This window comes from Nannospalax galili, unplaced genomic scaffold (genome assembly GCF_000622305.1).
Source record: "Nannospalax galili isolate Female #2095 unplaced genomic scaffold, S.galili_v1.0 scaffold1328, whole genome shotgun sequence".
Classification (NCBI taxonomy): Eukaryota; Metazoa; Chordata; class Mammalia; order Rodentia; family Spalacidae; genus Nannospalax; species Nannospalax galili.
Window position 1 is genome coordinate 1,338,665 of NW_008358795.1, and position 22,202 is coordinate 1,360,866.

A 22,202-nucleotide genomic window follows, 5' to 3' on the forward strand; every position below is an offset into this window, starting at 1 on the left:
TGAGCGCACATCCTTGGTATATGTAGAGTGTTGGGCTAGGCTATGTGTGTGTGTGTGTGTGTGTGTGTGTGTGTGTGTGTGTGTGTGTGTGTGTGTGTGGTGTATTTATTCATGTGGGTATGTGCGTGTGTATGTACATCTGTGCAGATGCTCATTCGTATGTGTGCACCCAAGTGTAGGGGACAGAGATTGATGTCAGGTGTCTTTACTAATGATGCTTCAATTTATTTTTTGAGATAGAGTCTCTCACTGAGCCTGGGTTACTGATGTGCACTGTTAGACTCAACTGTGTTTTTTCACATTGTGCCCAGCTTTTTTACGTGGGTGCTGGGGATCCTAACTCGGGTTTTCATACTTGCACACAGAGGGTACTTTACAAACTAGACCATTTCCCCAACCCCGTGTCAAGTCTTTCTTTTTTCTTTTATTTTTTTGTGGGTTTTTTTGTTTCATTTTGTTTTTGTTTTTTGAGACACAGTCTCACTCTGTAGCAGTGGCTGACCTGGAACTTTCTATATGGACCAGGCTGGGCTCAGACTCACAGAAATCCTCCTGCCTCTGCCTCTTTAGTGCTAAGACTAAAGGTGTGTGCCATTATGCCTGACTCTTTTAATTTTGTTTTGCCTGTGTATGTGTATGATAGTGTGCAAATATGTACACATGTTCATGTGGGGGGTACACATATGTGTGCATGTGGAGGCCAGAGGTTGAAGTCGACTGTCTTCCTCCCCTTAAGTATTGAGGCAGGTTCTCTCACTTGAACTCAGAGATCACTGATTCAGCCAGCTTACTCTGGTGGCTCACACCTTTAATCCCAGCACTTGGGAGGCAGAAGCAAGTGGATCATTGTGAGTTCAAGACCAGCCTGGTCTATGTAGCAAGTTCAGTTGAGGATACAGGGAGACCCTGTCTCAAAAAGACCAAAAAAAAAAAAAAGGAGTCTGTGGGGCTGAAGAGATGACTCAGCAGTTAAAAACACTGGGTATTCTTGCAGAAGACCTGGGTTCAAATCCCAGCACCCACATGGCAGCTAACTGTCCATAACTCCAGTTCCAGAGGATCCAACAGCCTCTTCTGTCTTCCTCGGGCATTGCAAGACATGGGTGTACTTACTTACATACAGGCAACACACGAATACACATAAAAAAACAATAAAATATAGCCATGTGCAGTGGCGCACGCCTTTAATCCCAGCACTCGGGAAGCAGAGGCAGGTGGATCTCTGTGAGTTTCAGGCCAGCCTGGTCTACATAGTGAGTTCCAGGACAGCTGGGGCTACAGGGAGACCCTGTCTCAAAAAGACCAAAAATAAATTAATTAATTAAATTAAATATTAAAAAAGAAATGCTTTCTGGGAAAAGATCAAATTTAGAACACTATTATTATTAATTATTATTATTATTTTATGTGTATGAGTATATTGCCTGCATGTGTATAACTGCACCCATGTCCTGCAGTACCTCCGGAGGTCAGAGAGAGTGTCAGATCCCCTGGAACTGGAGTTATAGATGGTTATTAGCTGCCATGTGGGTGATGGGAAGCGAACTCAGGTCCTCTGGAAGAGCAGTCAGTGCTCTTAACCACTGAACCATCTTTCCAGCCCCCAAATTCAGAAGACTTTCAAAAAAGTATGGTATGAAGTTGAAGCAAACATATGGGCTGTAAAGTCTGGGCATGGTGGCCCATGCCTGTAATCCCAGCACTTGTGAGATCAAGGCAGGATCAGGAATTTGAGGAATAATTATGCTTGGCTATGTGGTCAGTTTGAGACCAGGCTGGGCTACACAAAGAAAAATAAAAACAGAAACTAAGAAAGAAAAAAGAAAGAGAAACTTTCTTTTTATTTTATTTAATAGTACCAGAGAACTGAACGTAGGGCCTCACGTGAATTTTACCACTGGGCTGTATCCAACCCCTCTTTTTTGCTTTTTATTTTGAGACAAGCTCTCACTATGCTGCTTAGGAAGGCTTTGAACTCTCAAGTTGCTGGGATTCCAGGACTGTGCCACCAGGCCCACCATAATGTTCATTTGAGTGACAGGGTCTCACTATGTAACCCAGCTTTATATTCTCATTTTACAAGTAAAAAAAACTAAGGCCTAGACTGAGTAAGAAGCTCAAACTTGCCAGGCATGATGGCTCATACCTTCAGTCCCAGTGCTTGGAGGCAGAGGTGGGTGGATCGCTGTGAGTTTGAAAACAGCCTGGTATACAAAGTGAGTTCCATGCCACCAATACTGTATAGTGAGACCCTTTCTCAAAAACGGGGGTGGGCAAGCCGCTTTAGCCTCCTATTCAGTGGTCAAGAGCACTGGCTGCTCTTGCACAGGATCTGGGTTCGGTTCCCAGCACCCACATTGTGGCTAACCACCATCCATAACTCCAGTTCCAGAGGATCTGATGCCCTCTTCTGACCTCTGCAGGTGTTACATGACATGGGTGCACTTGCGTACATGGAGGCAATACACTCATATATAGAAAATAAAAATAATACATAAATTAGAAACAAACAAACAGGAACTGCAGCACTTGGGAGGCAGAGGCAGGTGGATCTCTGTGAGTTCAAGGCCAGCTTGGTCTACATAGTGAGTTCCAGGCCAGCTGGAGCTACAGGGAGACACTGTCTCAAAACCCCTCCCCAAAATAATAATAATACATAAAATATTTGTTTTAAACCAGGAAGAGGAGGAACTGCTCAAGTTTCTGGATTTAGATCCCGAAGCCAAGCTTGGAGGGCATCTATGGCCAAGTTGGCCATGTCCCAGCCCTTCCTTCCTCTCCCTTACCTTGGCAATGCTGGGGTCTGGTGTACTCAGTACCATAACCTAGAAGAAACCAGTCTCTTTTGAGTCTTGGCAATCTCTCAGTCCTTCCCCGCTGCAGTCTGGTGGCAGGTGGTACGAATGAGGCTTCAGTTGTCAGCTCCACATTGTCTGACCTGGAGCAAGCTTCTCTCCTCTGAAACTCAATTTCTTCATATGTAAACTGAGGGCTATAATAATGGTCATTGAGGGCCTGCCCTGGCACATAGTATGTTGAAGGGTGGTGTATACAGGGGAACTTGTAAGACTGCCTCAGTACTATAGGCCTTTGGGGTGGGAAACTATCTTCCACTGGATGGCTTTCTGCCTGGTGGCTTCTAGAGCAGTTCCTGTTTGACCAATGGGTGCCTTTCTGTGGCTGCTTTTCAGGCTACTGGGCCAAGCAGTTGATATCTTCACTTGTTTTTAGGTGTGGGAGTTTACTGGAGTGGATGTGGTGGGGCCCAGGGGTCTGGGAGATTGGGAGCTTCACACATAACAAGTTGAGTGGGAAGCGGCTTAGCAGATGCTTCCTGTCAGGAATGTGTGGACAAACTCCCACTCATCCTTTATGGTAGACATCGAGGGCCACCTCCTCTGTGCACTGATCCTTGATTTCCTCATAAAACATACACTTCAAACTCAGGGTTTGGACTAGGGCTATAGCTTACTTGGTAGGAAACTTGTTTGGCCCCCGTGAAGTCCTGGGTTCGATCCTCAGCACTAATTAAACCATGAGTGGTGGTAGACACCTGTAATCCCAGCACTTGGGAGATGGAGAATCAGTTCAAAGACATTCTCAGCTTCCTCTGGGGTTAAAGGCTGTTTGGTCCAGAGGCTACTTCCTCTGGATGAGTAGAGGGCTCATGTGGTGCAGGTATGTTTTTCCTCTGAGCCTCTCTCCACCCTGCCATCTCTAGCTGATGACAACTCTCAAAGTCAGAAGTTCAAGGGCTGAAGATATTGGACAGTGGTAAAGTGCTCACTCAGCTGTATGAAGCCCCAGCCGGGATCCCCTTTTGCTCCCCTCTTTGGCAAAAGAACCAGGAGCAAGCCATTTTTGTGATTTGTTTCCTTCTCAGGGGAAAAAAGGGGGGTGGCAATTACTGTGCCTGCCTCCCAGGGATTAAAGGATTTAATTTGTTCAAATTCAGCGCAGAGATCCAGGTACAGACTGGTAGAATTTTTTTTTTTGCAAACTTGTGGCTCAGAGAGGCTGAGAGGCCCCAAACATCTGCTTTTCTTTGAGGCTTTGCAAACGGTAAATGCATCCTGGTGGGAGGGGAGGGAAGCGGTGGGTGTCTCTGGACCCACTGAACGTTATAAAGAGAAAGTGACCGAGCTGAGCTGGAAGACTGATCTGCACTCAGGACAACCGCAGCGGCTTTCCGGACCCTCTGCGGGTGACACACACCCTCCTCTAGTGGTTCCCTTCCCTTTTCTCGCCGCGCCCCCTCCTCCGGCTTCTCTCTAATTCTGTGGGAGGCGGGGGCTCGGAGCAGGAGGTAGGGAGTCACCGGACCTAATGTTGGGGAAAAGCGCCTCCAGGTTTACAGAGAAGACGGGGCGCCAGTCTCCGAGAGAAACTCGGGGTCCCTGGATATGGGGATGAACTATCAGGAGCCCGGAATGGGGGAAGGGGGTCTTGCAAAGGAAAGGGTGTCCCTCAGCCAGCTAGGAGGGGCGAGGTAGTCCCTCCAAGACAGGACGGTGGGCGGGACTTCCTTGGGGCCAGGGGCGGTGCCTGGGAAGGGGGCGTGGCCTCCTGGACAGCTCGGCTCCCCCAACTAGAGCTAGGCTGGCTAAGCCGCAGGAGGCGGGGCTCTATGAGGCGTGGCATATGTTGGCGGGCGTGGTTTGGTAAGGGGCGGGGCGTTCATTCTCCTCCCCCCTCCCCCCTGGCCCCGGGTGTCCCCGTGACGAGGCAGCACCGAGCAGCCGTTGGCCGGTGCCATCCCGCCGCAGCGGCCCCGGGCCGAGCAGGGGTGAGGCGAGGAGGGGGCAGCGCCTAGCCAGACCCGGAGCGCCGCCAGGTGAGGCCGCCCAGGCGGAGGGGGCGGGGGCTGCGCCGGGCGGGCGCGGGGGGCGTGTTTGCGTGTCTGGGGTGGCGGGGGTGGAAGGGGTGGCTGGGGTGGTGGGTCCGAGGGCTGGTGGGTCGGAGGGCTGGCGTCCGGGGCTGTTTGCGCGTGGGCGCGTCCCTGCGGTAGCAGGTCCGGGGTGTGCTGCGCCCGTCTGGGCACTGCCCGCCGGCCTGGGGGTGTGCGGGACCTTCTGCGTGCGCGCGCAGCGGCCGGGGGCCGCCGGTATATCTGCGTATGCGCCGGGCGGTCATTGTGCCCGTCCCGGGTGCGGGGTGCGGGCCTGCCTCCGCGAGACCCTCCAGCGCTGGGGATGTTTTCCAAACAGACCGCCTTCGGGAGATGCGCTCTACTGCAGCCTGGGCTGGAGCGGGGGGAGCTCCGCCCCCACAGGCCTCCAGGGACCTGGGAAGCCTGGGGACCGCAGACAGACACCTGAGGGAGGGAAGGAGCGAGGGGGATGCGCACCCAGAAGGGATCCCGAGGCCCGCCTGCAGTGCCAGGCCAAAATGGGGAGACTGAGTCTGGTGGATGGCGAAGTTGGCAGGCAGGCAGGCAGGTGAAGAGGCGAGTAGAGGAAGGGAAAGAGAAAAGGTAAAAAGGACAGTGCTGGGAGGACAGAGAGTCATTGAGAGACAGAGGGACAGAGGCTTAGACCTGCAGAGGGGCACATAGATCCAAAAGCTGACAGTAACTCAGAGGTCTTGGGGTTAAGAGTGTAAGCCAGGAACTAAGTCTTCAGTCTAGAGCTAAGGTTCCCCAAATCCTAGTTGCCCCTCTTCCAAGCACATTCCAGACTTGGGCCCTGACCACAAAGCAGCCTTTAACCACCCAAAGTTGGTGCATCCCACTAGCCCCATCAAATATCATGACCCTCTAGCTCTGCCACAACCGTTTCTTGGCTCTGTTCCATCCCTCTTCCTCCTTGGTATCCCAGCAATCTGGACAGTTTAGGAAAGATGGAGGTGAAAGATCACTCTTGCCTTAGCCTGAGGGGCCTTGCAGTTAACCAGAGATTGAAATTGCAAGAACTTGGGGTGGGAAGCCTCAAAGCTCTTTTCTCTTCTCCCACTGTGCTCAGAATGGTGCTGGAAGGAAACCCTGAAGTGGGGGCCCCTCGAACCTCAGACCTCCAACACCCAGGGAACAAAGGCTCTTCTCCAGGTGAAGAAGCACAGCCAGGCGAGGAGCCCATCAAGTATGGTGAACTCATCGTTCTGGGGTGAGCCTCCATAGTCCAGGAGTGGCGGGCATCGGGTAAACCCCCACATCACCCCTCAGATCAGCCCAAACAATGATGGCCCCAGCTCTGCTCCCTCTCCCCACTCCGGGCCCCCTTTGTCTGTTGTCACCTTCCTGGATAAAAGACTAGACCCACCTCAGTTCATAATTAGGTATTTTTCCTGTTTCTCATAAATTCTCGAGGCAATTCTTGGCTGCCCAATGGAGTTTCTGACCAGATGAGAAAAAAGCAACACATCAGCTGCCTTGTGTAAAGCACCTACTGTGTGTGGTATGGAGTAGAGAACTCTGGTTTTATACAAAACTGCTTGGTCCTAATCTTGCTTCTGTAACTTGCTGAACTTTTCCCGTGCCTCTGTTTCCCATTTTGAAAACGGATATTAATTCAAAGGGTTATCAGAAGGAAGGAATGATTTCCGTAAAGTACATAGAATAGTACCCAGCACGTACCAAGTGTTCTGGGAGGCAGGCTGTGCTAGGCCCTTTCATGGACATTATTTCATTTCAATCTTCACAAAGATGCTGTGAGGAAGGAGGTGAGGAAACCGAGGCTCAGAGAGGGGAAGTGACTGGCCCAGGGGCATACAGCTGGTAAGTGGCAGGGCTGGGATTTGAACCCAGGTCTTCCTTACTATATAGTGTGCTGCCACTAAGCTGCAGCTCACCCTCACTACAGATGGGAAAACCAAGGCTATAAAGTGATGGGACTTGATGGCTGGACAGACCTTATCCCTTCCTGGTCTTTGTCTGCCTGGATCCCTGTACCTTGCATCTCTGCCATCAGTCCTATTTGTTGATGCCTATGTGCCACCTTGCCTTTTATTTCTCAAGTAACAATAATAGCTAACTCATAGCAAGAGCTTGCTGTAATGATGCCAAATTCTGCCAAGCATTGTAAGACTTTACCTTGTTAGTTCTCAAAATCAACCTTCCAAATAGGTCTTGAAAAATGAGCTCTGTTTTACAGAGGTTGTGTGATAGGTGGAAGAGCCAGAATGTGTGCCAGGCCCCTGTGAGTCCTCAGCCTGGGTCCTGACCTGGCTTCCTCTAGGCCTGCCTTAGCTCATACTGAAGAACAGCTTAGAAGAGCAAAGGAACTGATCCTCACAGGGGTGCTTACATCTGAAAAGCAGCTGCTTTACGCCCTGAAAGAAGGGCTGGATTTCTATCTGAGGGCAAGGTCACTGATGGAGGAGACTTCAGAATAAGGAGACCAAGACCTACTGACAGCCCCCTGTCCTCTGCAGAGCAGGGAAGCCCCCTCAGGCTGTACATCAGAGCCACTGGAGAACACATTGAAACCACACATTGAGCTCAGAGTGGTGGCACATGCCTGTAGTCCCAGCACTCAGGAGGTAGAGATAGGAGGATCAAGGCCAGTCGTAGCTATATAGTAAGTTGGAGGCCATCCTGGGCAACATGAGATCCAGTCCCAAAATTGCCAAAAAGAAAAGAGAGGGAAAGGGAGAGGAGAGAAAAGACACAGACAGGAACGCCACATCCATGTAGGCAGAATCTATACAGATGGGGGTCAGAAAATCTGGATTTTAACCTCACTAAGAGATTTTTTAAGTGGTCCTTTTCTGTATGTGGCAGCTTTCTTTCTTTCTTTCTTTCTTTCTTTCTTTCTTTCTTTCTTTCTTTCTTTCTTTCTTTCTTTCTTTCTTTCTTCTCTCTCTCTTTCTTTCTTTCTTTCTTTCTTTCTTCTCTCTCTCTCTTTCTTTCTTTCTTTCTTTCTTTCTTTCTTTCTTCAAGACAGGGTCTCATGTAGCCCAGGCTAGCCTCCATCTCCTGGTATAGCTAGGGGATGACCTTGATCCTCCTACCTCAACCTCTCAAGTGCTAGGATTATAGGTATGTGCCACCACACCCCACTTATGTGGTGCTAGGAATTGAACCCAGGGCCTCATGCATGCTAGGCAAGCTCTCTACCAATTGAACTACACCCCCGCCAGCCCTGTATTTGGCAGTTATTTAGAAAGCTGTTTATGTCCTGCTCTAAAGCTTTCTATGGCTCCTTACTACTTACGGAGCAATATTCTTAGCCTGGTGTTTATCTCTACTGTACTTGACCACTCAGATCACTAAACCCGGGTCTTACCAAAACCTGCCAATCTTAGGGCCTTAGCTCAGAGTGGGTCTTCCATCTTAAAGGACTTCTGCAAGTGTGGTATCTGGCAGACTTGAGCTTCAACATAGAATTTTTTTTTTTCACTTACTAGCCTGAGGCAAGTCACTTTACCCCCCTGAGCCTCGATTTGTCTAATTCCTAAGATTGGAAGAAAGACAACTTGCCTTGCAGGACGTTGCGCAGATTCCATTAGATAATTAATAATGTGAAGGACCGGCAACAAAGGCAGCAGTCCATGGCAGCAATCAGGGCTATGACTCACTCCGTCTTTCCTTCTCATGGTCATTTCCTCTGAATAAAGCTGGGGAGGAAGGTGGAAATTGGGCATGTGTAGAGATATGGAGGGAATAGACTAGGGGCTGTTTTTCCTCCATTTGTCTTTTCTGGTAGTTGTGTACCAAATGATCCTTTGCCACAGGTGTAGCCCTTGCACTTCTTTAAGGTCCAGTATAGGTGCTCCATTTCCTAGAACCTTGGTCCTGGGGTCATTATTCCCCCCTCCTGCCTCTGGGCCTGGAGTATACTTCATTTATGCCTGGGTCATGGCAGGCAGCACCTGGGTTCCTTGAGAAGCTGGGTCCTCTCCTCTACAGAGGACACAAACCTGATTGTGGTACATCACCTCTACTACCCCAGCACCTGCCCAGGCACAGCTCAGGCATCCAGGGAACACTTGGCTAATTGAAGGAGAGACCCTACCCTTACCCCTCAATGCACCAGTTTGCTAACATGGGCTCCTCTAGCTCTGGCTGGTCCTAGTGTTTGTCAGAGTAGGATTGGCTCAGAGTCGCCAAGTTTCTCAGGGGCTCACATTCTCTTTCTTTGTTTCTTCCTACTACTTCCTCTTCTCAACCCCCCACCATCCACAGTTATAATGGATGTCTGGCAAGTGGGGACAAGGGCCGCCGCCGAAGCCGCCTGGCATTGAGCCGCCGGCCACATGCCAACGGAGTGAAGCCAGACGTCATGCACCACATCTCTACACCACTTGTCTCCAAGGCAAGCAGTATCCTAATAGACTGGGTGCCACCCTGCCTTCTGTGGGCCAGAGCAGGTCTTTGGCTTTCCTAGACTTACCTGCCCATGGCTCGTTGGTAGAGTGCTTGCTGTGCAAGCATGAGAACCTGAGTTTGAATCCCTAGCACTGATTTAATAAAAGCCAAGTATGGCCACATGTGCCCTGTGACTACAGGACTGTGGAGGGCAGAGACAGGAGGACTACTGAGGCTTGTTGGCCATCAGCCTAGTCCAAACACGCCTGAGCCCTAGGTTCTGTGAGAGACCTTGTCTCAAAGGAATGAAGCAGAGTAGAAGAAGACGACACCCGATGGCCTCTGTTAGCACACAGCATGTACACACACACACACACACACACACACACACACACACACACCGCATTAAAATAGTGATAATGGAAATCCTTTGCAGTGTGCCCCCAGTCCCTAACAGATTGCAAAAGAATTCCTTGACTGCCAGACACCATTCATTGGTTGGAAATGATCAGCATCATTTTTAGAGACATCCAGGTCTCCAAACATGACATTCACACAACAATGCCAAAGGGGAGAGTTTGGCTTTATAGGGCTGGGGAGACATCAACCTCTGCTGTTTCCAGTTGTTGCCTCTGATCTGCAGTTCCCAGCTGTAAAATGGGAGCAGTAAGTGCATCAGCCTAGGGGGTTCAACAAGGAAAACCACAAATAGCTCTTTCTATATAGTCCCCTTTATACAGGAGGGAGCCACCCCTTCCTGACTCAAAAGTTCATATCCCTCATATACTCTGGGAAATGACTGTTTTCTCTTTACCAGGCTCTGAGTAACCGAGGCCAGCACAGCATCTCATATACACTGTCCCGGAGCCACTCGGTCATAGTGGAGTACACACATGACAGTGACACAGACATGTTCCAGGTATGTCCAGGGAGCCTTGAGCCTCCCGCCTCCCAGCTCGAGCTCTGAAGGTGTTGAGGGTTAGGCCACGCAGCCTAGAGGCCCTGAGAAAGATGTTCCTGGACAGTCACTGGTTGACTGCCCTTCAGCCAGGGAAGTATGATACCTCAGCCTGGGCTGCTAACTTTACAGTCAGTAGCAAGACAGTGTCTTGTCAAGACACCTAGAGACAGCCTTGATGTTTAGGGTACAAGGAACCTCGTCATGCTTGGGTTCAGTTACCAGCTCTGTCATTTATGATTGGGTGATTTTTGGTAAGAGTCATTTAACATCTCTGAGGCTTGTTTTCCCATGGGAAACCACCCTCCCCACAGGAAGATAAACTGAGGTCTTGCACATACTTGACCTATAATAAATTCATACTAAAACTACATAATTTGCTGCTACTATTCCAAGATATTACTTTATTATCAGTGTATCAGCAAGTGAGCTAGTTTTTATTGAATGCAGTGTTCCTTAGAGCTGTGGGGTCACAGAGCAGAAGCTCTACACCACATGTGTGTGTGTGATTGAATATGGAGAAGCCACATATGCACCCTAAAATTGAAGGAGTTGTGATGTGCCTACTTCTCCTCGAGTCTACCTGCTTCATTGTTTGGTGGCTACAGAGACACTTGGTGAGAAACTTGTGAAATTGGCCCACGCACACGTTCTTGCCCTCACCTTCCTTGCAGATTGGCCGCTCTACTGAAAACATGATTGACTTTGTGGTAACAGACACATCTCCTGGAGGAGGGGCCACAGAGGGCCCTTCTGCCCAAAGCACCATCTCCCGCTATGCCTGCCGCATCCTCTGTGACCGACGGCCACCCTATACTGCCTGCATCTATGCGGCTGGCTTCGATGCTTCTAGCAACATCTTCCTTGGGGTGAGTGAGCCCCCAAGGCAGGGCTAACTCTTCATCAGAGTGAGCTGAGGGGAGCATAGACTGGGGAGATGCTGTAGCCTAGAGTGATGGGGCAGCCCATAGATATCCTGGGCATGACTCTGGCAGAGGTTAGCAGCCCACTTCTCAAAGGAGCAAAGGAAGGTGCAGAGAGGTCAAGTGATGTCGAGTCCTGAAATCCCCTGGGCAGCCTCAGAACTTGAAGGTAGAGGTCAGCACCTCTGGCATGCAGCTTTCTGGAAGCTTCTGGGGTTATGAACTTATCTTATGTGGTCCTAGGAGCGGGCAGCCAAATGGAGGACTCCTGATGGCCTGATGGATGGCCTGACGACCAATGGTGTTCTGGTGATGCACCCAGCGGGCGGCTTCTCTGAGGACTCAGCCCCAGGTGTTTGGCGAGAGATATCTGTCTGCGGAAATGTGTACACGCTGCGGGACAGCCGCTCAGCCCAGCAGCGGGGGAAGCTGGTAGGTGGCCTGCTCCCTCTCACCCCATCCTTCCCAGGCCCTCACAGTCTGTCCCTCTCCCTTCCAGGCCAGAAGATGACGTACAGTTCTTGTCTCCAAGAGAGCCCCAACAGGCTCCGTCTGGTGAGCCTCAGGCCCAGGGAGTTCTTGACACCTGTAACTTACCCCACAGAGAGGACCAGAGCAGGGTCCCCAAGCATAGCTTTATATTGCTGGGGATCCACAGGGTGATTTGAAATCAGACCACCCAGATGCACCATTTAGAACCAAATGGCTTTCAGGCTGCTGGCAGCTTTAAAAAAATCACACCCTCTTATGAGGGTGACGCTGGGCCTGTGTGAGCAGTTTATAGTCTACAGTGCTGGCAGCCTGTAGTGCGTCTGTCACATTCAGGCAAGCTCCATGGTTTTCTCTCCCAGAAGGAAAGGGTAGTTTTTTACAGTACTGGTCTGGAAGTACCCCTTGTGTTTCAGTTTGGAGCACTCGGATTGGGTATGAGTTCCAGAAAGAGGCAGGAACATCTAGCCGTATTCCTTGACAGGGCTATATAGAGTTCACCTTGGGTGTGAACACGTGGGAAGGGAAGATTATGAGTTCTAGGCCAGCCTGGGCCATGTAGTAAGATCCTGTCCCCAAAACCACACCAAACCAACCAACCAAAGCCATGCATGTGAATGTGTCATAAACATATATTTATTTTAAAAAAATTTTATTTATGTGTATGAGTGTTTTGCCTCCATGTAAGTGTACCTTGTGCATGTAGTCCCAGGGTGAGGCCAGAAGAGGGCACAAGATACCCTAGAACTGGAGTTACAGGTGATTGTTAGCTACCATGTGGGTGCTGGGAACTGAACCCAAGTCCTCTGCAAGAGCATCAAGTGCTTTTAACTGCTGAGCCACCTCTCCATCCCAAACACATATTTCTTAAGTGCCCACTATATATCAGGTGCCATTCCTTGTGTTTGTATTGATTAATTTATTTAATCTTCATGAGGCCCACTTGAGATACCAGGATATGGAATCCACTTTAAGGTCAAGGACACTAAGACCCAGAGATTGAATTATTCTCTCGGGACACAGAGTAAGTGAATGGCGAGGTCAGAATTCAAACCCAGGCTGTTGGGCCCCAGAGTCATGGCTGTGATCCATGATCCCCAGGCAGCTGCTTTGGTGGCGTTTCCCGTCCAACATATTTCTTTCCTCTGCTTTACCCTACTTCTGTTGGTACGGGAGAGCTTTGGAAAGCATTTCAGAAAAACCCTGCCCGGGTCCAGACCTCCCAATTTGACCTGTGAAGACACCAAAGCCCAGGTCCTGCAGAGAATGAAAGCAGTGGGTACTGGGGGGCATCTCTCTGTTATTTGCCTCCCAGGTGGCCTACTGGCCCATGGTGTTCTCTCTAGAGAGCGTCAGTGACCAGATAGTTGGCTTCTCTGGGATGAGGCCCCCAGTGTGGGGGCTAGAGAACTCTCAGGCTAAGGCCTCTGCTGCCTTCGGCAGGTGGAAAACGAATCCAACGTGCTGCAGGATGGCTCGCTCATCGACCTGTGCGGAGCCACGCTGCTGTGGCGCACTCCGGCAGGGCTGCTGAGGGCACCCACGCTGAAGCAACTGGAGGCCCAGCGGCAGGAAGCCAACGCGGCTCGGCCCCAGTGTCCTGTGGGCCTCAGTACCCTGGCCTTCCCTAGTCCAGCCCGTGGCCGCACAGCACCTGACAAGCAACAGCCTTGGGTCTACGTCCGTTGCGGCCATGTCCACGGCTACCACGGCTGGGGCTGCCGGCGGGAGCGGGGCCCTCAGGAACGGGAGTGTCCCCTCTGCCGCCTTGTTGGGCCCTATGTGCCGCTGTGGCTCGGCCAGGAGGCTGGTCTCTGCCTGGACCCTGGGCCACCCAGCCACGCTTTTGCACCCTGTGGCCATGTCTGCTCTGAGAAGACTGCCCGTTACTGGGCCCAGACACCACTGCCACATGGCACCCATGCTTTCCACGCAGCCTGCCCCTTTTGCGGGGCCTGGCTCACAGGCGAGCATGGCTGTGTTCGCCTCATTTTCCAGGGGCCACTAGACTAGGCTCTCCAGAGCCCCTGCTGCTGTGCCCGCCTGCCCACCCAGGTCCCCCACCACCTGCTGTTCAGAGGGAGCTCTGCATGTGGGACTCTGCCTGCTGGCAAATGCCACACCAGTTGGACACATTGGATGGGCTGTGACCCTCCCACAACTCTAGCCTCTAAGAGGGTCCCTGAGATCTCCACCCCAGTCATACTGATCAGACTTCAGCACCAGCTCTGCCCCAGGCTGATGGAGGGAGCCCCATGTCCCTACCCTTCCTGGGGTGCCCCACATCATGCCACCTACACTGTGCCCCTGGGGGAGTGAAGGGGCCATGGCCTCTGACTCTCAGCTTAGGCTGGCTGCGCCTTGAGTCTGCCAATCCAGTAACAGACATCCATCCTTCCTGCTGCTGCCCTGGGTTGCTCTATAAATGGCGCTTCTCAGCTGTCCTCACAGATCCACATGTCCCGCATGTGTGCAATACCTCCAGCCCTCAGCAACTGATGGGTGGGTGGTAGACAGGCTGGGATCGGCATTTGCTGATGCCCAACATAGTTGGATGGTGCCAAGTAGGGGACACATAGACAATCAGGTTTTCTGCCTAGTGGAGTTTCAGAGGGTGAACATCTTCATATGTGTTAGGATCAGAGAATTCTCTGGCTAGAGCACAGTTTGCTTGCTGGCTTTGGGAATGTGAGAGGCTTCACATGGGAAGTGGCACAGGAGCTCAGCCTTTGCCATGGCTTGGAATCCTCCAGACCCACAGGTCAGGGTAAGGAAGCACTGGAGTATCAGATTCAGGGGATGCTGGAGTGTGGGCTGTAGGGAAGACAGGACTGGATGGAGCACAGGATGTGGCTGTGCTGGATGGAGGAGTCACATCCTCATCTGTGGATAGTCAGGAGTAAAGCTGGGGGATTTCCTGCTCCAGAGCACTGGCTCTGACCCAAGGGCTACTATCACTGAACACCCACCATGTGCCCTACCCTGTGCTAACAGTAATTACAACTGCGTTCACTGAGTACTTGCCAGGTCCTGGGCTTTGCTTCTCCGAGGTTTTGTTGTTCAGTCCTCACAGTGATCTGGGAAGGGAGAGGTGTCCCCACTTGGATTCATAGAGATGAAGCCACAGTCTAGCTGTAAGTCCCAGATAGTGACCAAACTGGGATTGGAAGCCACAGCTGCTCCTCTCCATCACACTAAGGCTGGGTGGGGCTGAGGCAGGAGAGTTTAGAATCTGTTTCATAGAGAGGCTGAAGATCAGATAGAACAGATAACACCTGCTCAGTGCCAGGCCCCATGCAGAGCTCCAGCAATGAGCAAGGGCTCCCAATCAGAGGGGAGATGTGTGGGCTAATACCAGAAGCTGACCACTATGTCCTACTGGTCACCTGCACATGCTGGAATTGTTCTGCAGCTAGGGACATCTAAGAAGGCACTGGGATGGCCTAGCACCAAAGCCACATCTCGAATGACAGAGACTGCAGGATGGAGAGGGCAGGGCATGAAAGGTGCTTAGCAACCAATATGCAGAGCAACAGAAGAGCTGGGCTTAGGGTATCGGCTAGCTCCTGCTGGGCCTTGGCGGCTGTTGAGGTCAGCTCAGTGCTGGACCCCTATTCATCCTGTGAACTGAGAGTTGAGATGAAGTTGCCTCTCCAACAAATTTAGGGGGAACAAGGGAAACAAGCAGATGGACTTTCTAGAGAAATAAAAGAAGGCTGTGAGTGCAGGTATGATTTGGGTGTTGTCCTCAGTTCAGGACAGAAGCCAGAGCCTTAGTGAGGTACAGATTCCACAGGGACCTGTCCAAGGCCACATGGTTGGGGCCAGAGAGACTAGACCTGGTCTGTTGAGAGGACAGAAGGTAGCCACCATGAGAGAGGAGGGAGAGGTGACACAGCTACAGTGGGATGGATGGCAGAATATGTGTGTAGAACATTTCACCCTCCCCCCCAAAAGCACTAGAAATGGAACTCTACCCAGTTCTTGTTAACGACCCTGTGTGGGACCAGGCAGGGAAATGTTCTGATCTCATTTCTGGCTGTAAGTCTGACTCTGGGAGGAGGGGCAAACTCAAGGCACTTCCCTGGGTGCTGGGAATAATATGTGCTATTGGTAGGAGCCAGCTCTTGCAGCCTCAGACTCCACAGCTGTTAAATGGAATGACAGTCCCTAAGACTAGGCATGGTGGCATGTGCCCGTAATCCCAGCATTTGGGAAGCGGAGGCAGGAGGATTGTGTGTTCCATGCTAGCCTGGGCTACATAGCAAGACCCTGTTTCAAGCAGCAAAAGCAAATGAGTTGAGAGTGTCTGGGAAAGTCATGACCCTAGTTAGTAGACTGTGCTCTGTGTGCGTGTGCATGTTGCGGGGGCAGGTGGAGAGAACAGGACAGTGGAAGGTCTGAGTAAGGTTACGCCTCAGTTCAGGGACTCTTGAAGATACACTATACGGTCTTAGGGAAATCAAAGAACCTTAGTCTCAGTTTTCCCCTCTGTTAGTCGGTTCAACGATGATGTGCTATCTCAGGGTTTTGCAAGAATTAAACGAGATCCTCTATAGCAAGCTGCTGGCAAACGACTTCATTCAATAAGTGCTCTTTTTCACTGAGATCATAAAATGGAATCATGCAGCTGGGTTGGGAGTCTTGGGTCTTGGGATCCTTTGCCTGAGCTGCCCCTTGATGGCCTTGGCAGCTCCCCTATCACCCCAAAAATCTGGTTACCTTTTACCTGAGTCAGTCAACTTTATGCCCAGTCTAATGACAATGAAAACTGAGGCATGGGCTGGAGAGATGGCTCAGTGGTTAAGAGCACTGACTGCTCTTGCAGAGGACCCGGGTTCGATTCCCAGCACCCACATGGCGGCTATGAACTGTCTTTAACTCCAGTTCCAGGGGAATCCGAAGCTCTTTTCGACCTCCGCGGCATTGCACGACATGGGTGCACTCACTTACATGCAGGCAATACACTCATACACATAAAATAAAAATATTTTTTTAAAAAACAGGCACAAGACAGAAAGATGGCTTTCCTAAGGACATGGACACTTATTGAACTCCCCCTTATAATGACACCAATCAGAGCCAGCAGCACTGTTGTAACAAGCAGGGCTTGGGCACCTTTGTGAGAACCTGGTGCTTGTGGTGGACATTGGTTGTATTGGACTCTAGATACAGGCCAGGCAAGGACTGTGCTTGATTTCAGTCCAAACCCTACCCTTTACACATCCCTAGGGGGCAGCACTACCCAGTCAACAGTTACTGAAGCCTATACCAGTCCTTGGAATTCCAAGTGACTGAGCTCAAGTGACCTACCTGAAGTCATGCAGCCAGTGGGTAATCCTGATTAACTTTAGGCCACCTCAGTCGGCCTCCAGGCTGACCCAAATCCCCTGCAATACTTTCCACTAGGCCCCACCACATCAGGCACCTGGCACTTGCACCCACTGTGGGGCACCCAGACCCACCCAGACAGAGGCTACCCTGGCTTTTAAGGGTGGATTTCAGGCTCACCCACAGCCTGGGTTGCTTTGGCATCCCTGGAGTCTGTTTTACCAGTCTGTATCAGACCCTGGATAGTACCAAGAAAATACTAGCTCCTCGCTGGCCTCCTATTGAGGAAACTGAGGCTCAGGATACTGGAGAACAAGTGAAGCACTTGGAACACTTTCCTGCATCTCTGGGTGGGTTGGGACCTCCTGCTCTGCCCAGAGCCTGCTCACTTGGAGCCGTGAGTCTTTTTTTTTTTTTTTTTTTTTTTTTTTGAGACAGGGGCTCCTTGTAGCCCCAGCTGTCCTGAAACTCACTATGTAGACCAGGCTGGCCTCGAACTCACAAAGATCCACCTGCCTCTGCCTCCCAAGTGCTGGGATTAAAGGCGTGCACCACCACGCCCAGCATGAGTCTTTTTTAAAAATATTTTTATTTTGGGGCTGGAGAGATGGCTCAGCAGTTAGGAACACTGACTGTTCTTGCAGAAGACTCGGGTTCGAATCCCAGCACCCACATTACAGCTAACAACTGTCCGTAACTCCAGTTCCGGGGAATCTGACAGTCTCTTCTGTCCTCCGCAGGCATTGCACACGACATGGGTGCACTTACCTACATGCAGGCAATAAATTTTTTTTATTTTCTGCATATGAGTGTATTGCTTGCATATATGTAAGTGCATCTGTGTTGTGCAATGGCCGAAGAGATCAGAAGAGGGCGTCGGATCCTCTGGAACTGGAGTTCCAGATGGTTGTTCCAGATGGTTGTTAGGCACCACGTGGGTGCTGGGAACCGAACCCAGTGCTCTTAACCGCTGAGCCATCTCTCCGACCCTGGAGTCACGATTCTTTGTAAGTAGTCAGCACCCCCAAAATCCCAAATCCAGGGAGGAGGGGGTCCACACTGTGACATCCCTCCCATTGTGCAGGTTTCTGCCTGCAAACCCCGGTGGAGAGCAGGGCCCCAGCGGTGTGTGTGCGTTCATAGGGACCCTGCTGCTTAGGGACCGCCACAGTCCCCTCCGCCTGGACCAGGCAGCAGCCAGCACCCCCATCCCCCGCTAGCCTGGCCTGCGGACAAAAGGCCAAGGCCGCCGGGGCCCAGCAGCGCTCCACCCGTAGCGCCTCGGGGCGGGCGTGGGAGAGGGAGGTGCTGGTCTCGGCGTGTCTATTGGCTGGAGCTGCCGCCCATCTGGGCCGCGGGCCCAGACAATTGGCTGGTGGGGGCGGGGCTTGCAAAGCCCCAATGAATGGGGGAGCCGGAAGCAGGAAGTGAGTTCGCGAACGGAGCAGCTGCAGCAGGTGAGGTGCGGCACCCTGGTTTGGGGGTCACGGGGTGTCATCTTCAGGGGACCGGAGCGAGGCCGGGCTACACCCGCATGATCCCTCCCTTTCTGCCCACCCTTCAGTGCCTCTTTCAAATCTCCCTGCTCCAAGGCCAAGGAGAATGTCTGGGGAGTGAATGGTTTACACGCGCTTCCGAACCCCCACGGACTGTGATGTTGGGGCGGAGCCTCGCGAATAGGGGGTGGGGAGGGTGGAAATTCCTGTTCATGGGGGTGGGGAGGCGGGGCGTGGAGAATGTCGTGGATTGAGAATGCCCAGGTGTCAGCAGAGCTGATCTTTGCTAAGTTGTTGCCCTCGAGTGTCAGTGTCCCTATCTATAATATGGGTTGTGACCCTTAGGCGACCACTCTACCAACTGAGCCTCTTGTAATTTGCATATCCACCTGTTGAGCTGGTGGCATGAGCACACTCATTTTACTGAGGAGGAAAGAGAGGTGTGGAAAAGTGAAGCAGTTGGTTTGAGTTTTTGGAATCTGGAATGGAGCAGGGTTGGAGCATGGGGTGGGCATCTAGATGGAGGCCAGGCATCTGTCCTTTGGAGTAGTGGAGGTGGAGTGGGAGTGCTGGAAAAATTCTGAACAAGGAGCCTAGCAAGTCAGAGAAGGTGGAAGGGAGACGGAGTGACCTGGACTGGGAGTCTAGAAATAAGGGTTTATATGCTGACCCGATTAGGCAAGACTTATGGCCTCTTTTAAAATTTTTTTAATTTAGTTTAAAAATTTTTTACTTATTTTTATTACATGTGTATGAGTGTTTTACCTGCTGGATGTAAGTGTACCTGTGTGTGCAATGCCCACAGAGACAAGAGGGGTTGAGTACCCTGACAAACGGTTGTTAGCCACTATGTGGGTGCTAGGACTCAAACCCAGGACCTACTGCAAGAGCAGCAAGTGTGCTTACCTGCTGAACCATCTCTCCAGCCTGGGCTTGAGGCCTCTTTGAGACTCAGTTTTCCCCATCTGTAACACTAGGTTGTTGGATTCAGACTTTTATGTTAAGGGACCAGCAGACCAAAAATAGGGGCTACCATTTGGTTCTTTGAATCTTGGTGTATTGCCATAGTGTCATTCCCTTCCTCCTGGATTTTTGGGAGGAAGATGTGAGCTCATCAGAATTCAGAGCAGATGTGCAGGTGGTGGGTTCCTTGCGGTGGTTATGATGACCGGGATGTTTCCTGGCAGGGCCCATGGCAGATACCCAGTACATCCTGCCCAATGACATTGGTGTGTCTAGCCTCGACTGCCGTGAGGCCTTCCGCCTGCTGTCACCCACAGAACGTCTCTATGCTCACCATCTGTCACGGGCCGCCTGGTATGGAGGCCTGGCCGTGCTGCTTCAGACCTCCCCTGAGGCCCCCTACATCTATTCTCTGCTCAGCCGCCTCTTCCGTGCCCAAGACCCTGACCAACTGCGCCAACATGCCCTGGCTGAGGGCCTTACAGAAGAGGAGTATCAGGTTAGTTCTCACAGGCCAGCCTGGTTTCCTGTGGGGCTTCTAGAAGGGTATGGGGGACCAGAATCTGGGGGCATGGATCTCTTTCTTTAAGTAGATAGAGGATTAGACTAAAGGTCGCTAGATCAGGAACACCCCCAGCCCCCATCACCTCAGGCCTCTGATCTGTATGTGTATGGACTGCCTCTTAGTATTATGGTAACCCACTTACACAGTGTCTACTTCCTGATACAGGGAGCCAAGCCAGGTGTGGTGTCATATATCTTTAATCCCCGGCAACCAAGAGGCCAATTCAGAAGGATTGCTATGAGTTTAAGGCCAGCCCAGGTTACATAGTTCTAAGCTAGCTGCAGTGATTTTAACAAAGGAATCAGCAGCTGGTGTTGAGAAGAGGCAGAGGAAGGAGTCCAGGGTGGAAATCAGGAGGTTTGAGTTCCAGTTCTGCCTTGAAGGGGCGCTGAGTGGAGTGTTTTCCTGCCTTCTGGTTTTGTTTGTGAATCTGTTAGCCAAGTAATGTATGAGTTCTCCATGCATTGCAGCCATTCTGAAAGACAAAATACACACTATCACACATGCTCACTGTCCAGAGGTGGCCACTGTGGCTAGTATGTGGACACCCTCTTCCCTCCCTTGTATTGCATACCTAATACCTGTGCATGCACAGTATATCAGGTTCTTATTTAACCTTCGTATTTAAAATGTGAAATGACTGTGTCTTGTGTGAATGTGTTATGTGTATGCATTTATGCATGTGGGTGCAAATGCCCCTGTATGAACTTATGGAAGCCAAAGGAGAAGCTATTCCCTTGAGACAGTTTCTTTCGAACCTGAAGCATGCCAGTGTTTGGCTAGGCTGACTCACCAGTGAGTTGAGTTCCGGGATCTTCCTGTGTCACTCTCCTTGCCCCATCCCACCCCAGTGCTCTGGGGTTACAGGCATGTGTGGCCACACCCAGCTTTTTTATGTAAGTGCTGGGTGTTCAGCACACAAGCACTCTTACCTGCTGAGCCGGCTCCCCAGCTGTGTTTAACCTTTTTGCATAAATTTTCATGTCATATTCTCTGTGTTCTGTGTATTACCTTTTTTGCTGAATACCATGTCCTGGAGAACTTCCATGAAGTATACATTAATCCATTTAAGGGGATGGAGAGGTGGCTCAGCAGTTAAGAGCACTGGCTACTCTTGCAGAGGACCAGGGTTCAATTCCCAGCACCCACATGGTGGCTAACAGCCATCTGTAACTCCAGTTCCAGGGGAATCCGATGCCCTCTTCTAACCTCCACGGGCATTGCATGACACAGGTGCACTTACATTCATGGAGGCAATGCACTCATACACATAAAATAAAAATAATAAATATAATATTAATCCACTTAATTCCTTTTATTGACTGTAAAGCACCTCTCAGCAGTTGCCCTGTAATCCATTTAGTCTCTCTTTTTTTTTTTCATTGCTGGATATATTAGATGGTGCCTAGTTTTTCTTATGAACAGTGCCTCAGTGAGCATGCGTGTGTACTTGTATGAGTAGAACTATTTCTAGAGCTCGCTTTGGCAGCACATACACTAAAATGGAACAATCCAGAGAAGATTAGTGTGGCCCTTGTGTAAGGATGACATGCACATTTGTAAAACACTCCATATTTTTGTATGAAATACACAAAAATTCAATTAAATATTTACAAAAAAAAAAAGAGCTATTTCTAGAAGTAGAAATGCTGGGTTGAAGGCTCTGCACATTTACAGTGAGCAGATTCTGTTAAACTGGCTTCTAAAAAATCTTCAGCAAGCCAGGCATGGGGGCACACGCTTTTAATCCCAGAGCTCGGGGAAGGCAGAGGCAGGTGGATCACTGCGAGTTCAAGACTAGCTTGGTCTACATTATGAGTTCCAGGCCAGCCAGGGCTACATAGTGAGACCCTGTCTCCAAAACAAAAAATAACATAAATCAAAATAAATAAAATTTAAAAAAATGAAAAGACAGCTTCATTGAGTTGTGTTCCCACAGGAATGTACATGATTATGACTTGGTTTTGTATATGGGAAGGAAAAGGATTAGATTGCTTCTTTCTGGCCTGAAGTGCTGTTTCTTCTGCCTGTTTTTGGGGTAACCATTTTCTATCTCCAGGCCTTGATCTACTGATTAAAAGGGCTAATCTCGGGGCTGGAGAGATGGCTTAGCAGTTAAGAACACTGGTTGTTCTTGCAGAAGACCGGAGTTCAAATCCCAGCACCCACATGGCAGCTAACAACTGTCCGTAATGTTCCAGGGTATCCGACGGCCTCTTCTGTCCTCCACAAG

General features: G+C 50.7%; 2 protein-coding genes and 1 non-coding gene across 8 annotated transcripts in view; all 3 read left to right on the forward strand.

Annotated features, from left to right (window-relative positions):
• The first annotated feature begins 4,690 nt into the window (after positions 1-4,690).
• Positions 4,691-14,063, forward strand: Peli3 (pellino E3 ubiquitin protein ligase family member 3). 4 transcript variants are annotated; one of them, XM_008822270.2, is made up of 8 exons: positions 4,702-4,834; positions 5,961-6,101; positions 6,641-6,712; positions 9,122-9,251; positions 10,062-10,163; positions 10,877-11,071; positions 11,369-11,557; positions 13,058-14,063. In XM_008822270.2, the coding sequence occupies exons 2-8, from the start codon at positions 5,962-5,964 to the stop codon at positions 13,625-13,627; spliced, it is 1,398 nt and encodes a 465-aa protein (XP_008820492.1). In that variant the 5' UTR covers positions 4,702-4,834; position 5,961; the 3' UTR covers positions 13,628-14,063. The 4 variants fall into 4 exon arrangements, with proteins under 4 accessions (XP_008820493.1, XP_008820492.1, XP_008820490.1 ...); XM_008822268.2 differs by lacking the exon at positions 4,702-4,834 and adding an exon at positions 5,110-5,473; XM_008822271.1 differs by lacking the exon at positions 6,641-6,712 and having other exon boundaries at positions 4,691-4,834.
• A 4,273-nt stretch (positions 14,064-18,336) lies between these two features.
• Positions 18,337-22,202, forward strand: part of Dpp3 (dipeptidyl peptidase 3) — a 32,038-nt gene continuing 28,172 nt past the window's right edge. Inside the window, exons 1-2 of one of the 3 annotated variants that reach the window (XM_008822273.3) lie at positions 18,337-18,402; positions 19,629-19,903. In XM_008822273.3, the coding sequence (XP_008820495.1) occupies positions 18,351-18,402; positions 19,629-19,903 (327 nt within the window). In that variant the 5' untranslated portion in view covers positions 18,337-18,350. Of the gene's footprint in view, positions 18,408-18,859; positions 18,882-19,628; positions 19,904-22,202 lie in introns of those variants that run through there. The other 2 variants (XM_029558179.1, XM_029558180.1) reach the window with 2 other exon arrangements.
• LOC115068287 lies at positions 21,443-21,548 on the forward strand. Its single transcript, XR_003847645.1, has one exon. It is a non-coding gene; the product is annotated as a U6 spliceosomal RNA (small nuclear RNA).

Coding starts and splice junctions, on each gene's coding strand:
- Peli3 (XM_008822268.2), top strand. CDS start 5,340: ATGCGCACCCAGAAGGGATCCCGAGGCCCGCCTGCAGTGCCAGGCCAA. Junction 6,102..6,640: donor GGTGAACTCATCGTTCTGGG/GTGAGCCTCCAT, acceptor ATCTTCACAAAG/ATGCTGTGAGGAAGGAGGTG. Junction 11,072..11,368: donor CTAGCAACATCTTCCTTGGG/GTGAGTGAGCCC, acceptor ATGTGGTCCTAG/GAGCGGGCAGCCAAATGGAG.